Consider the following 15,000-nt stretch of genomic DNA (forward strand, 5'->3'; position numbering starts at 1 on the left):
GTCCCCTCGGTGCATTTGAAAATCAAGATACCCGTGACGGTAAGACGCGGTATATCTAAACGATCTCACGAAAAAATAGGGGACTGTGAACAGTCTAATAGCACGCGGACTTCAAAAGCAACACAGCGTTGCAAACAGAAAGGGTGGTGAATGGTAAAATCCGAGACTCGCAGAGACGCCGACATCCCAGTTAGAAATTCGAGCCCGAGACTCTTTGGTAAAAAGTTTCAAGTCTCAAAAAAGTAAAAACAAACCATTAAAAAACGAGACTTCGAGACTTATCATAAACGCTTACGAGATTTCGAGATCCTGACAAAATTTTCCGAGACCCACGTTTTTCAAGGTACCATTCACCCCCCTAACAGAGTATTTTCGTTACTTTCGGATAATAGAAAGACTGACTTTCTATTATCCATGTTATTTCGACACAATGTGATCCATTGCGAAGTTTGTGTTCACATAACGCATGTTTCTAAGTCAGAAACTCAGCTGGATTCTTGCAGAAAGGTATGTTCTTGATATTGTGGTTCGTTTGGTTTTCTAATATAATAACTTTGCGCAAGCTTACACTGTCAGGAACGGATCTAGGGGGAGGGTGCAGGGGGTGCGCACCCCTCCCCCCCTGAAATGACCTGCGGTTTTCTAATACAACTGGTATTCTGCAAAAAAAAGACTATGTGGTTTATTGGTGTTGAAGTAGAGCAAGAGACGAGTGCACCCCCTCCTAAAAAAAATCCTGGATCCTCCCCTGACTGTAAAACCTTAAAGATAAATCGTAAAATTTAAGATGCATGCACAGATATGCCATTGATTGATTTCTTTTGGTTTAATGCAGAAATAACTGTACTCTTTGTTGCAAATCGTCTATGGAATACTCTGGAAATTGTATGTTCTGGCGCTTCAAGGTTATGGCAGACCCATGTAAATAAGCAAACAAGAGAAGAGCATAAGTTTCTGATAAAGTTGTCAGTTAATTTATATTGACTTGAGAGTTGAACTAACCTGTAACATTTGAATACAGCCTGTAGGTTTGTTTATTTGAGCTTATCGATTCATAATATAATAAAGTTAGAGGGCCGTTCCATTTTATATCCACCCCCTCCCCCCCCCTCTCCCCCCCCTATTGATGAGGTTTTTTATTGCTTGAGCCCTTCAGAAAATTATTTTTGGGGTTACCCCCTTCAGAAATTAGCATTTATTCTTAGATAACCTCAGAAATAGTATTCTTTTTTGTTCTGTACACTTCAGAAAATATGACGATTTTATTTGTCCATTTATCCCCTTCAGAAAAATATTTCAGCTGATCTTGTCGTTTTTGGATTATAAACAAACATTATTATTCATTCAAAATATTTCCCCGATTCTGATTGGCTAAAAGCACACGTTTAATTCACCATAACCAGTTACTGATGACCAAATTTGGAAGAAATTTGACTTTAACGAGGAAATGACGTCAAAAGTGCAGCGTTTTCGCAGGTTAAGGCACCGTTAACCGAGAAGACCTGGGGACGAGGTTGAGTTGTTTTAGTTGTAAACTTGAAAAAATGGCGGACATTTCACTCGATTCAAGAGTAAGAACTAGGCGAAAAAATGGCTAAAAACATGGCAAGAACAGCATGAAGACAACTTAAAGGGCTACATCTGCTATTTGGAGAATATTTGCGGAGCTGGACAAACCTAAACGTACACTATCGAAGATGAACTGAACATCGATGGATCAATAGAGGTAAGCATGTTTTAGCTATGTTTTTTAAACTAGGAATTATTTTGAATGAATAATAAAACAGTTATTGAATTCGGCTTTCGTATCATATGAAGAATTATGGAGATCTCGGAGGATGTTATCCGCCTCGGCCTACGGCCTCGACGGATAACACCCTCTTTGATCTCCATAATTCCTTCATAAGATACTCCGCCTCATTCATTAACTGTTAATTAACATTAACAGTGAGTTTGTCACCGAAACTGCTCTGAAACGACCTCACATAATAGGAAAACGTTATAAATAATACTTGAAAACAAGGTAAGAAAATCTGCTGCCCTCTAGGAACAATCCACAAACAAACCCTTGTAACATAATGTTATGCAAAAAGAATTTGCACTCGTTAGCTTGGGCTACCTATGATGTGTTTTTCCACGTGAAGCCAGGGAAGTAGCAGACGTGAACACACAGGCCGTATTTTTCAACTAAACGCCCTCCGTAGTCTGTTTCAAGAGAAACGTTGCCTTATTTACCCGGCATTTGTTTAAATTTCAGAAATTTGCAGTTTATTCACGGGCCCATGCCCTAAGCATAAACCCAAAGTTGTTTATTATAATGCAGGGGGGAGTTATCTATCACTTTCTTGTTTAGAGCACCAGTCTACTCGATGGGCCGCGTTGAGTAATACCTACAGTATGTAATTTATTTGTCATTGTCATTGTCATAGTCACTCTGACAGCCGGACTTCGGCACGAAAACGAAAAAAGGTTAGTGTTATATAGAATTCTACTCCATATCTCACTTCCACCTCCATTAACGTCAAGAGGTTGGACAGGTAGTCTATTAAGAGTAATGTTGTCATGCCCGAGAAATCCAGCTAGCAATGCATGCTGTGACATCGGGTGAAAACTCACAGTTTATACAGATATATCGGGAAAAATTCGTGGTTAAACAGCCAGAAAATTACGAAACGGTCGACTCGGACTTGGACACGCGGATTACCCCAGCTGAGAGGGTTACCTCATCTACCTGGGCCCCCCACCTCCATGTAACAGGCCCTGAAAGGTGTCTTGAAATAAAATTTAGGGAAAACCCTAAGGAGTATGGCATCCAACCTCGCCGTAAACGCCCGCCGGTTACTTGCTCTGCACTGCCAGTCTGCAGGTCTTTTCTCCAGTCCGGGTGGGCGAGTGTTTTTGCTCGTGTAACCATTATTTTGAATTCTACTCCCTCCAATCTTCCTCAGCGATTAAATGGAACGTTTATTAAGGTATAAAGAAAAAAAATGGGGCGCGGCGACGGTATTACGAACATAAAAAAGCAACTCTCGTCTTTGCCAAAAATAAACCGGAAGCACTGGCATCCTGGTTACAGGTAAATCAACAAATTCACTAATGCGTGACAAGTGGCAGCACAAATAGGCTTAATACCTATCGCCATATGTCGCAGACCAAAAGGGAACTTACACTTCAGTAACTTTTTAGGCGATTCTCATCCCCAGGGCGGTGATCTGAATGGCCAGCGCTACGGATCCAAACCTCTGACTGGTTCTGAATCGGCAAGTCCACGAATAAAGCGTTCAAATAGCGGACTTTCACCTTTCTGCGCAGCCTCAAGAAATTTGAAACAATAACGGTTGCTAACCTGAAAGCGGGTGGGTAGGAAACGAAGACCTAAGACCTAAGACCCAAAAACGAAGACCCCCCTCAAAATCACTTCTAAATATCTAGAAACGGGTATCTCTACCCACCCACATGGAAGCTGTTGCACTTGCGCGTTCACCTGGAAATAGCTACAGCTCTCTGATCTCGATCCGTGGTTCAGGCCAAAGGGATCGCAACTCATTTAGTCTAATGCAAATGACCAATGGCAAAGATGACAGCGTGACTATTTTTTCTTGCTTTTATTACGCTTGTCCCGTCGTTTTCATCTGGCCGTTTACGGTGGCTCGACTGGATTTTTTTTTTTTGGGGGGGGGGAGATATCTCCCAAGTTTGAGCACTAACTACGTCGCCATGAGTGAAGATATGGGAAAAAGATTACCACAACTGTATTATATAAAGATGAAAATTTCTTATGATCTAGGTTTTATTGCAATCGGAGTCGCCATAGCAACGTAACAAGGCCACTACGTTTTTTATTTATCTTTGTGTTTCTCTGTACCAAGAGCTTCTTTTAAGAAATCGCTGAAGGGAGTTTGTACCTGCCATAATTGCCTTAATTACGGCAAATTTTGAACAAATTCTAGGGGAGAGTTTGAGATATTTTGACACGAATTTTTAAGCATCATAAAAACAGTAAAATAGCATGCTATCCACACAATTAGCTAAATTTTTAAGAAAATGATAAGCTTGGGAAACGCGGCTTATAGTGGTTTGTTTCCATGGAAAACTGCGTACAAAAAAAGAGGAGAATTGCTCCGGGTGATCGCGAGTAAGAAGAATTTTAGTAACTTGCATTAAGCTGCTTTTGTTACAGTTTTTGCACGTAATTTGGTCCATGCCTACAAATTTCGCATTTTTCAAAAACCGCTCGATAATTTTTTTTTATAAATTTGACAATCCCGAGATCAATCGTCTATAAATATACCCTGCAAGTTTTAAGAACATTGAAAACAGAGAAGGCTTTTAAATAGGGTCTCAAATATAACCAATTTTTCCCCCAGATTTTGTGTTTGCAAGTGAGCGTCCTCATTATCCACTCTCATTGTTTCCAAGTTTCATATGCACGTGCACTTTTAGCAAAAAGATAGAATTTGTTGAGCAAAAAAAAAAGAGAAAAAGAAAAAGAAACGACAATATATGAAACTTTCATTTAAACATAAAATATTTAAAGCGCAATCTTACTTTGTAGTGCGCTACTTACCCTTAGTGTCCTAGGGTCCAAATACGCTCGCGACGAACAATAAGGAGATAATCATGATCATGGTACAAGTCAACCGTTCTCTTGGTCGTTGGCTGTTCTTATGTATGATCATATATCTTTTATGACTTTTCTAAAAATCCTGCCGATAATTCGGCTGCGAAAGTTTGATAAAGCTGATTCCATGCAAAGATGTTTCCTGTCTGCAAAGCCACAGCTGTTCAATCATAAGCAAGCAAACCTGAAAATTTCTTCTGTCTAAATTGAGTCAAAAATCTTAACAACGATGACAAAAAAGATTAACTGTAAATGACTGAACGTTTTAAATCTACTTGCTTTGTTAAGAGAAAGGCAATTTTCCTGCTCGTAACAGCTACACACTGAAGATGTATATACAACAAACAGAAACCGTCAGAAACTCATAAGTGACTCACAGTCAGACAACTGTTTCTTCTGCATGGGAACCTAAGCAGATACTGCAGGGGCTGATCCAGAGTTGAAAATTCAAAAAAGGGTGACCGGAACACTTGCCAGCTATATAGACATTATTTATTTTACTGAAAAAGAAAAAGGGGAGCCACGGTCCTCTCGGCCAACCTTTAAGTCTATGCACCCATGGAGAGCTCTCAGTAAGTATACTTAGTAGCTTAAATCTCATTTGCAAACACCTCTCGGACCACGTTTTGAGTCCTCGGAGGACTAACATAAATTTTCCGATGTTGAAGGCCTTGTAGAAGGCCTAAATGTAATAAAGTCCTAAATGTAATAACATTTTGTCCTAAATGTAATAACAATTTGCCCTTAATTTAATAAACTCTGAAGTTGCCAATTACAATAATTACTCGAATAAGGGCCGCATTTAGGGGGATTGATAAGCGGTGCGGCGCTTATTCGTGTAAATACGGTACTAAGCGGTATTACTATGGTATTAAGCACCGCTCTCAAATAAGTGCCGCGGCGCTAATTCGCGTAAATCCGGTACATTTTCTTATGCACTGTGAAACTTAACGATTACAAATAAATTGCTTGTAAACGACAAAGTAACAGTATTTTTCTAAAAAAAGGATATTTAAACGATATAAAACTTTTTTTTGCTGTGTTTGCATAGCCTAATATAAACACTCGAGGGGTTGGGAGAATTCGAGACAGTTATGCAAACCCTCGACTTCGTCTCGGGTTTGCATAGCTGTCAAAAATTCTCCCAGCTCGTGCGTTTGTTGATATCAGGGTCTATCAGGCTATGCAAACACAGGAAAAAAGTTTCCTATTGCTTTTATAAAATAACTTTCCGGAGAAAAAAGAAAAACTCTTTGTTTAGGTTACTGGTTAAGAGAGAAATTCTTACCAGTCGCGAAGTCTTGTACACGAAGCTTAATGTACTTCTCATCTGTTCTTGTTTTGCAATAAAGATGCTTTCCAAAAAGATTTTCCAAGTTTCATCCGCCGATTGAATGGGTAAGTTAAGTAAATTTGTCGAGTTTTCAACTCAAAAATATTCTAAAATTCGTGCTTGTGTGACTAGCGTACGAAGAGCAAAACATCTTGACTCCACACATGTTTACGTACTCTCATGCAAACACATCTCTCGGCCAATCACAGCGCGCGTTACGCGCGCGTACTATCTTAGTTATTTATAAACGTTTTTTTGTTGATTAGATCTCTTTTCTAGAGATCCAACGTTGACAAGCAACAGGATCTTCGTCCAAGGTTTTTGCAGTAAATTTCTTAACAAAAATGCAGTAAGAAAAACTTTTTAAGGCTTACAGGTATTTTTTTTATTTTGTCCCTTTACAAGCAATTTATTTGTAAACGTCAAATTACACAGTGCATAAGGAAATGTACCGAAGCTCATTAAATGTTTTCTCCAAAAATGCGGTGCTTATTTGAGCGCGGCGCTTAAAATCATAGTAATACCTCTTAGTAGTAGTACCGTATTTATTAAATTCCCCCCCGCCACCCCCTAATGCGGCGCTTATTTGAGTAATTACTGTTATTTGCATTTTAAGAGTCTATTACATTTAGGACACAATGTTATTACATTTAGGACAAAATGTTATTACTTTTAGGACTTTATTACATTTAGGGTCGTTTATTAAATTTAGGCCTTCTACAGGCCTGACATTGTAAGTAAACGTTTTAATTCAACAAAAGGAAAATGATGTTTATCGAGTGACTAAGTTATGCTAAGAGAAATCTTCACTTAGACGTGTCAACTGATCAATTATGAAAAAAGGGCCTGAAGCCGGCCATAGCAGAATGCGCACACCATGAACACGATAAGATGAAATAATGAGGTTCAAACGCACGAACCACTTCTTTGCAAATAACACGTATCCACGTAATATTTACACAGTTTCCAAGATTTTTATGAGCTTTCTAACGCCAGTTAGCTTGTGATCGTGGTAAGCCTTTCATACCGGGTTAGGATTTGTTTTTTTCTGTGAAAAAATTGTACATAATTAAAGCTCTTTAGTTCTGATAAGGTTAATGCAGTTAATAGTTTCTTTTTTCTGCTATTATCATGATTATTATTATTATTATCATTATTATTATTATTATTATGAGTCGCTGAAATAAGCCTGTCAACATTAGATGGAGGAAAAAACAGCCCAGTGAATCAAATATTATCCTTGGGCTTGTCGGTATTACTGCGCAGGGCTTGTTGAGTGGTTTTGTGTTTATAATGAGTGTTGTTACATCTCAGTCTTAATAACAATTTTCACTTAACAGTAAAAATTCCGTGTTTTTCAAAGCCAAACATTTTCACCGGTGATTAATATTTTTTGCTTCAAAAAGGCCGGCCTAGCTAGTTCGACTTACGCTACTTGGATTTTTACAGACCCCTACAAGGTATTTTCCAACTTTTGACATGGAAAAGTCAGGGAAAATCAGTCGACACCACTGGAAAAAGCGCCTTAAAATTAGTAAAAATTGCCGAATTTGAAAGTGATACGTCTTTAGCGAGCAAAGATATAGCGCCGTAAGGTTGCGAAAATTTACAGACGTTTGTATGGTGGGGGGCAAGTTTGTTCAAAAGTTGAAAAAAACCGCGTAAGGGTCTATTGATCCGAAGTTGGGAAGAGACATTTACTAATTGTGAGATGTCAATCTAAGTGAAGCAAAAGGATTATACTAGTAAGAATTTCATAGTTGCTAACGCGCTTCGCTTTTCCGAAAAGCGAGTCAAGCCCATTCGATTGAAAGGATTCATATTAATAAATATGTTTTTAGCAGCTATCGTATGAATGTATAGCAAAAATGGCTGCGAAACATCTTTCTAATCTGTGTTTTACTGGACTGGATGATAAGCCACAGTTACAAGTGAAAGTGACACAAAAGTTTCACGCAAAAGACGCGTAACATTTTCACTGTTAGGTTTAGCTTTTCTGGTTGGTGCAGTGTACTGAATTCAAATTGTGAAGAGCTGCGCATGCCCTGAGCATGTATAAACAGAAGTTATTTAAATGGCTAACATGCCACACGTAACCCAATGCATAATAATAAGTGTACAGCTCTACCTTAATTACGTCTTTCACCAATCCCCGCCCCCCCTCCCGGATTAGATGCCAGTCTATTACAGGGTATCAAGACATATCGTTAACTGCCGCTTATAAGCTCCCCCACTTAACAGCCGCCCTTCCCCCTCCATCAGAAATAAAAGGCCCATCTATTTGTAAACTACATCTGATTATGAGCCCCCTCCCCTAGTCCCCCCCTCCGGATATAAGCCTCCTTCAAAAGTATTGAAACGAATTCGATTTACTATGACGGATTTTAATTTAAAGGAAGAAAACGCAGAACTTATTTTTGATCTACAACACTTTTTCTCGGATAAAAAGCCCCTCCTAAAACGCCTTACGAAGATGTATAAGCTCAGGGCTTAAATGCGCCAGCTTACGCCGGTACCCTCCCTTAATTCATTCAACTAGATCAGGATGTATGGAGTTAATGAGGAACAAGGAATGCCTGGAGCCACCAATTAAGTCCACAGGATTTTTTTTAAAATCATTCTTTTTTTAATTGCAGATTTAAATCATTGAAAACATCAGTAAATTTAAGTCCCTAGCATAAACTAGGAAAATCAGTGTAAGTACACACAATGTACCAAACAAGATGTGTATCTTGACCTCTTATCATGGAATTCAACCTGTTAAAGTTAAAGAAAAGAAAGGTTGATCAATTTAATATTGACTGGTTAGTATTCCTGCTATCAGCAAGGGCTGTTCATTTGCTTTAAGAGACCAATTTCAATATCTTCAGTAATAAAATTCATACTAGGCTTGGGGGTATAAAGCAAAAGAAATCGTCATGAGTCTCCGTAATGAATGATACATTTCTTTTGTTTTATTTCATATTTATGTACCAAGACCAGTGAATAAGCTCGAATTTTCGTCATGTCATGAGGGGGAAAAAACTAGAACTCTGAGAATACTGTCAGTTGAGGCACAATGAGATCCCAGAACAACGATAAGTTGCCGTCAAAAAGTCAGTGCGAAGAGAGTCAAGTCCATTTTCTTTAGCAACTTTTAGTTTGCTGTTACCCATCCTTTCTTTTAAATGGCAAATTCACAGTTTCATTTCAAACCAACATGTATCCCGAGCGTTATGTTTGAATCTAAAACAAAGATAAACTTAAATAAAAAATTATCAGCTAAGGTTGTGAATATATTAAAATCATATATGTGAACTGCGGAGTGAAGAAGTATATGAATGAAGATCATGGCAGTTATATACGCAACTTTTGCAGTTGCGAAAAGGAAGCCTGAAAAAAATTCTGGCTTGTACGGGATTCGAACCCTTGATCTCTGCGATGCCGGTGCAGCGCTCTACCAATTAAGCTAACAAGCCAACTGAGAGAACCCGTGAAAGGATGTTGATGTACTTTTGAATATATGAAAATCATATATGTGAACTGCGGAGTGAAGAATTATATGAATGAAGACCATCGCAGTCATATATATACGCAACTTTTGCAGTTGCGAAAAGAAAGCCTGAAAAAATTCAGTCTTGTACGGGATTCGACCCTTGACCTCTGCGAACCGCTCTTCATGCATATAATTCTTCACTCCGCAGTTCACATATATGATTTTCATATATTCATAACTTCATCATCTTCCTTTCACGGGTATATAACGAACCAATTCAACGCGGACCTGCTCCCAGTTGGCTTGTTAGCTTACTTGATAGAACTCTGTACCGGCATTGCAGAGGTCAGGGATTCGAAGGATTCAAGGGGTAGGTGGATTCTGTCCTCCTTCTCCTGTGGATGACATGAACAAAAAAATCCTCCGTACACTCAAAGAACTTTTCATAATTTATCACTGTAGACTTATAGACAACTACTGAATATAATGGGTTGGTACAAATTGAGGTAAGATGAGGCACCCCACAAAGGTCCACAAACCACGTCCACAAAATCCTTTTGACTTCCTTTCACTTAATTAAGGAACGACTTTGAATGTTTCTTACTACATCAACCCTATAAGTCTTTCTTATAACGTTAACCATATAGAAAATGGAGAAACAAAATGGCCTGTTTTCCAATACCAGGGACAGAGGGACCCTATAGCAGAATATCAGTACTTCAGAACCAAATAAAACACTTAATTCATGTCAGTCATATCGAATACAGGTCTGACTCAAATTCAAGTCTGCAATGGAATTTCTTGTGTCCGGCAACTTTGTCTCGCTGAGTTCTCCGATAACATTACAAACGCTATCTATTCTACACAATCCTTTGCTACTTTTGGTGGCAAATGTGGCTTGGGCCCTGTTGACACTGATACATATGGGAAATTTCCTGGGTTATCCCCGTCTTGATCGTTAGTTGAATCCCGGGCGTTGTTGAGCTGTCTGCTTCAAGCCACGGCTTTAACCTGAAGGTTGGTGGGGGGCAGGGGGGGGGGGGGGGGGGAGGTTGGGGGATGACTGATGCATTATCTTAACTATTGTAAGTAAGCTTTAAAAATAGAGAGTTTTTGAACGATCGCGAAATTTCCCCGTTACTACTAAAGAAAGCTCATAGCCGTGAAAGTACTTAATTACCTATTTTTTTCAGAATCCATGATTTGTAGCTGGTTATCCTGGCAAACACGGTGAAGTGAGTAGTAGGACAGTTTCGCCTGCCAAAACTGACAGCTCCATGGAGATACCACTTTCCTCCCATCTCACAAGCCAGTGGTCCACCACTGTCCCCATTACATCCACCTGAGGCAGCTGCGCGTCCCTCGCCAGCGCACAAATGAGCACGGGGATCCACTAATGAGCCATACTTCTTTCTACAGTCAGTATGGGAGACCAGGGGTAGCTTGGCTTGCTGCAGGATATTTGCTGCTGGTCCTCCGCCAGAAATACGACCCCACCCTACAAGTGAGCAAACGTTAAGTGCATATATGGATACTTACAAGTTCCAGGAAAATGAAAATAGTCTTAACTAAATCCTCGACACCTCTTCTGAAAACGTCTGGGTAAACTTAACCACCAAAGCACTTAGCTTTTTGTGATGGAGTAAAACCTACACCTTGTTTCGCCATTTCTTCCCACTTTCTTTGTATTTTGGCGTCTTTGTCAGAAGGAAGCTTTTGAAATATGGCGCCCTGGACCGTAAGGACGTCCCGGATGTGTCGCAGCATTCTGGGCGACGAATTGTTCAAAAAATGGACAGCGCTATCCACTGGGTAAATCTCTATCCAGTGAATAGTACAATTGGTTTCCCTAATACATGTATTGTACTTATCTGGGCCCGGTTCCTCGAAAGATGGTTAAGAGCCTGTTTACATGGAGGTGGGGGACCCCAGATAGGTGAGGTAACATGCGGCGGGTCACCCCACCCATCATGTAAACTTGATCAGATTAAAATGAGAGATTATATGGACAGCCGGGTTAACGCACCTAAGCTGGCTACCTCACCTACCTGGGGTCCCCCACCACCATGTAGACAGGCCCAGGATTAAGCCAATTATAAGCAAGGTTTTCTTGCCTAACAGCATGCAACTCAAATTTACAAAACACTGTTGAGCAGCTTTGAGCCTACAGAAACACTAATGATAACACGAAATGTTACTTTAAGCTGATGAATTTAGGTTTCTGGGAAACTGACGACCTACCCCTCCCCTAAGCCAACATTTTGCTCCAAGTGAGAAAAACGGATAATGTTGGCTTAGGGGAGGGGTAGGTGGACAATTTCCCAGAAACCTAAATTGATTACTTCAAGCAATACATAGGAAGGTAAAATACAAAAAAAGAACAAAATTTTGATCCTGGATTAGCGCTAGTCAGCCTCTCAGGGACCGGGCCCTGTTAGATAGTGATTTATTCGGTGGATAGCGCTATCCAACGTTTGAACAAGTGGGGCCAGAGCGATATAATAACATGCTATTCAGACCACGATGTTTACAAAGGGTACAGGGTGTTTCAGAAGTTCGTTCCGATTGTAAATTGTATTTTGCGCAAAGCATTGAGTGCTTCTTTAGGCAAATGTAAACTGACTCTGGTAAGAAATTTATCTAAATAACCGTTAAAAGCAATTTCAAACTAAAATTTGAAGAAATTATAATTTTTTTTTAATTTTTGCCCCAACCGTACACGTACGCGAGGTTTTTCCCGCCATACTTTTCCTGCCCATTTTGTAGGTTTTCTATTTTAGTATTTTTATCGTTTTCTTTCATTTTCTTTACTCCTTCATGAAAATGAAGGCCTACACTGTTTGTGCTAGAGCTCAGGCATCTATTTTTATGGTCTTCTGGCCATTCAGTCAAAAAAAATTGTCAAATTGTTGTAGAAGTCTGAACGACGACCGAACAAGTGGTCAAAAGTAAAGACCTTAGAAGACAAACCAAGGAGTGCATGGCCGTTGTTTCACAAACTGTGCGAGAAATATTATCGAAAAAGCTGTAAGTATATGCTTAATAAAATTCTACAAAACAGAAAGGTAAAAAAATTTCAACTTCACATTATCGATCAAAGTTTCGAGCACATTGGTATGGGGATGAGTTACCAAAAAACTTGGAAAGCCTTGAAGAGGAAAAGGCCGTGCACACTTCATGCAAGCATGGTGTCAGAAGGATTTGCCAACTTTATACCAAAGGAGGACCGGCCGGCAAACTCATGTGATGTGAACCCCCTTGAGACCATCTGGATTATCATAGACGAGACAAAATACAAAGATCCAGCGCCCAAAACACTGGACGAGCTTAGACAGTGACAACGCTTCGCCTGGAAGAATGTGACTTTGGACACGCCTTGGGAGCTCGTACATTCTATACCTCACCGCTTAGAAAATGTCAGAAAACATACATAAATACATTCTGGTTACTAATATTTTAGTTATTCAATGTTAAATAAATAATGAATAAAATTCTAAGTTTTACAAAAGGGTTTTGTTAATAATCAGTGAAATTTAAGCGAATAAAAAATCGGAACGAACTTTTGAAACACCCTGTAGACTATAAACGTTCTGAAGCGTGAGGTTGTATGAGAAATGGAGATTTACTCGCCAAAAATAAAAAAATATAAATAGATAAATGAATAAATATTAAATAAATAGAGTAAATGTAGCGAAATATAAGAAATATACCTTTTTTTTTTTTCAGAAAAAGAAAGCCTTTCACTCGGATGTCAAGCCTATGAAGTACCAGTCTACTTATCAAAGACGACTAGAAGTGATCGCTTATACCTCTGACGTTAAGTTTGGTGCTATTACTTATCTACTAACGTAATAGTACCACGAGGACTTCTTCGACTTTTAGGCGGTGATATAAAATTGGGAAAAATGCTTTGACCATGCGGCTCCTGGTTCTATTAATATGGGTTGAAGTCATTTCTATGATCTATAACGTCTCCGATTTGTCTATCAGTACAATGGCATTTTTTTAAACCAAAATGCAGACGTCTATCTCGCAAAACTTCACTGGGGAAGGGAAGTGATGATAGACAACCTCATCCCCAGGGAATTAAGGTGGAGCATTTTAGTGGGGAAACAAAAGCATAATGTTGCGCAGGTGATTGGCTACGTTTTACGGCATCATAAAGCGCGTGAAATTCAAACCCTACCTGTTATGTAACATTTGGCGTTCAAGTTTGCCTTCTTGTTTGGGAGACAAATAGTATTTACTTTGTCACTCAGTTTCACGGGTCGCTCCAACTGAAGAACTGCCACATCATTTTTGAGATTCCGCAAGGTGAATTCCTCGTGTTTATGAAGAGTTTTCACTCTAAGTGTTTGTTGTACAGAAGTGGTTCCAGTTCGTCTGTGGCCGCCTGTGATGTTATAAAAGTGAGCGGCTTAGCTTTCCTAAAACAGTCTTAAACAGTACCCAGCACTACGTTTCCTTTAGGAATAGATTAACTTTGAGAAAAACATTGGGAATTTTGGGAAAATGGCTAATAATTAATTCGGGTGTTATGGTACAGTGATGGTATACTACTATTCCCCGGCTGAGCCTCTGAAATAATGACAGGATCGGACTACTATTTGCAGGATAGTGGTATCATTGTACGCACTTGAAAAATTAAAGAAAAGTTCAAGTAAGTAGGGAATAATTCAAAATTGTAAAAGTTGCACTATGTTTCAAAGCTTGCCAGTTGAGTTGCAAGTCCCTGATGGAGGTACCTGAGGATGTTTTAAAAGTACTTACCTTTCGCGCGACACTGACCGTTGTAGTTCGCAGGAGCCAATGGCTCTATTGACTGATTGGTTTTTATAATTTATCTAGAATTTCATTGAAGTGGTACAAACGATACAGGGGGGCACTCCCTTGTGAGACCTAGAGAGGTATGCACGTGCCGTTGAACAGGGTATGGTTTTTTTTCGGGTCTTGAGTCTTGAATAGGTCATACGTACAATCTCTGACAATTTCACTATTTGACGTCTTGGACAGGGTGTGTTTTTGGATCGAAAGCCTGGAAAATAATCTGAAGGTTGGCGATGAACGGTCTACTTGAGTGGTATGAACTATCTCTTCTAAGAAAGATCTGAGTATTCTATGATGCTAGTTTTATAATTACTTCATTTCCGTATGCGAAACGATATGGGTCAAGGTCGTGAAATAAGGTCTCTTCTCTTAAATAGTCAAATGAATGATTTTTGTCTTAACCCGACAAGGTAAAGGCTTTTAAGGCCTCGGCGGTACATCTACTCAAATTTCCCTTGAATGCCCCGGCGGAGTGTATTGCTAAGGAAAACAAGAGTTTTAGATTGCATAGCCTTCTTAGTCACTGTAGTAAATGCGGTGATTTCTCTCAATAAACTCAAACTAGTCAGTTTCTATATTGTAACGTACCTACTACAACAGTGTATCGACTTGGGTTTGGGTTGCTATAAACACAATGTGCCGCAGTTACGATCCAGTCAGCTCTGATCAGGGATCCGCCACAAATATGTCTTCCACTCACACGAAGAGAAATCTGCCATGGCCAGGAGTGGGGGCTGGCGTTCT

General features: G+C 39.5%; 1 protein-coding gene and 1 non-coding gene across 3 annotated transcripts in view; both read right to left on the reverse strand.

Moving 5' to 3' along the window:
- Nucleotides 1-8,584: 8,584 nt before the first annotated feature.
- Nucleotides 8,585-15,000, reverse strand: part of LOC140936911 (chymotrypsinogen B-like) — a 7,189-nt gene continuing 773 nt past the window's right edge. The window contains exons 2-5 of one of the 2 annotated variants that reach the window (XM_073386418.1): nt 14,845-15,000; nt 13,616-13,822; nt 10,610-10,927; nt 8,585-8,711 (exon numbers count right to left, since the gene is read on the reverse strand). The exon at nt 14,845-15,000 is cut by the window's right edge and continues 42 nt beyond it. In XM_073386418.1, coding sequence (XP_073242519.1) covers nt 8,707-8,711; nt 10,610-10,927; nt 13,616-13,822; nt 14,845-15,000 — 686 coding nt within the window. In that variant the 3' untranslated portion in view covers nt 8,585-8,706. Of the gene's footprint in view, nt 8,712-9,759; nt 9,825-10,609; nt 10,928-13,615; nt 13,823-14,844 lie in introns of those variants that run through there. The other variant, XM_073386417.1, reaches the window with a different exon arrangement.
- Nucleotides 9,340-9,412, reverse strand: Trnaa-ggc (transfer RNA alanine (anticodon GGC)). The gene has a single exon. It is a non-coding gene; the product is annotated as a tRNA-Ala (tRNA).

This window comes from Porites lutea, chromosome 5, assembly GCF_958299795.1.
Source record: "Porites lutea chromosome 5, jaPorLute2.1, whole genome shotgun sequence".
NCBI lineage: Eukaryota > Metazoa > Cnidaria > Anthozoa > Scleractinia > Poritidae > Porites > Porites lutea.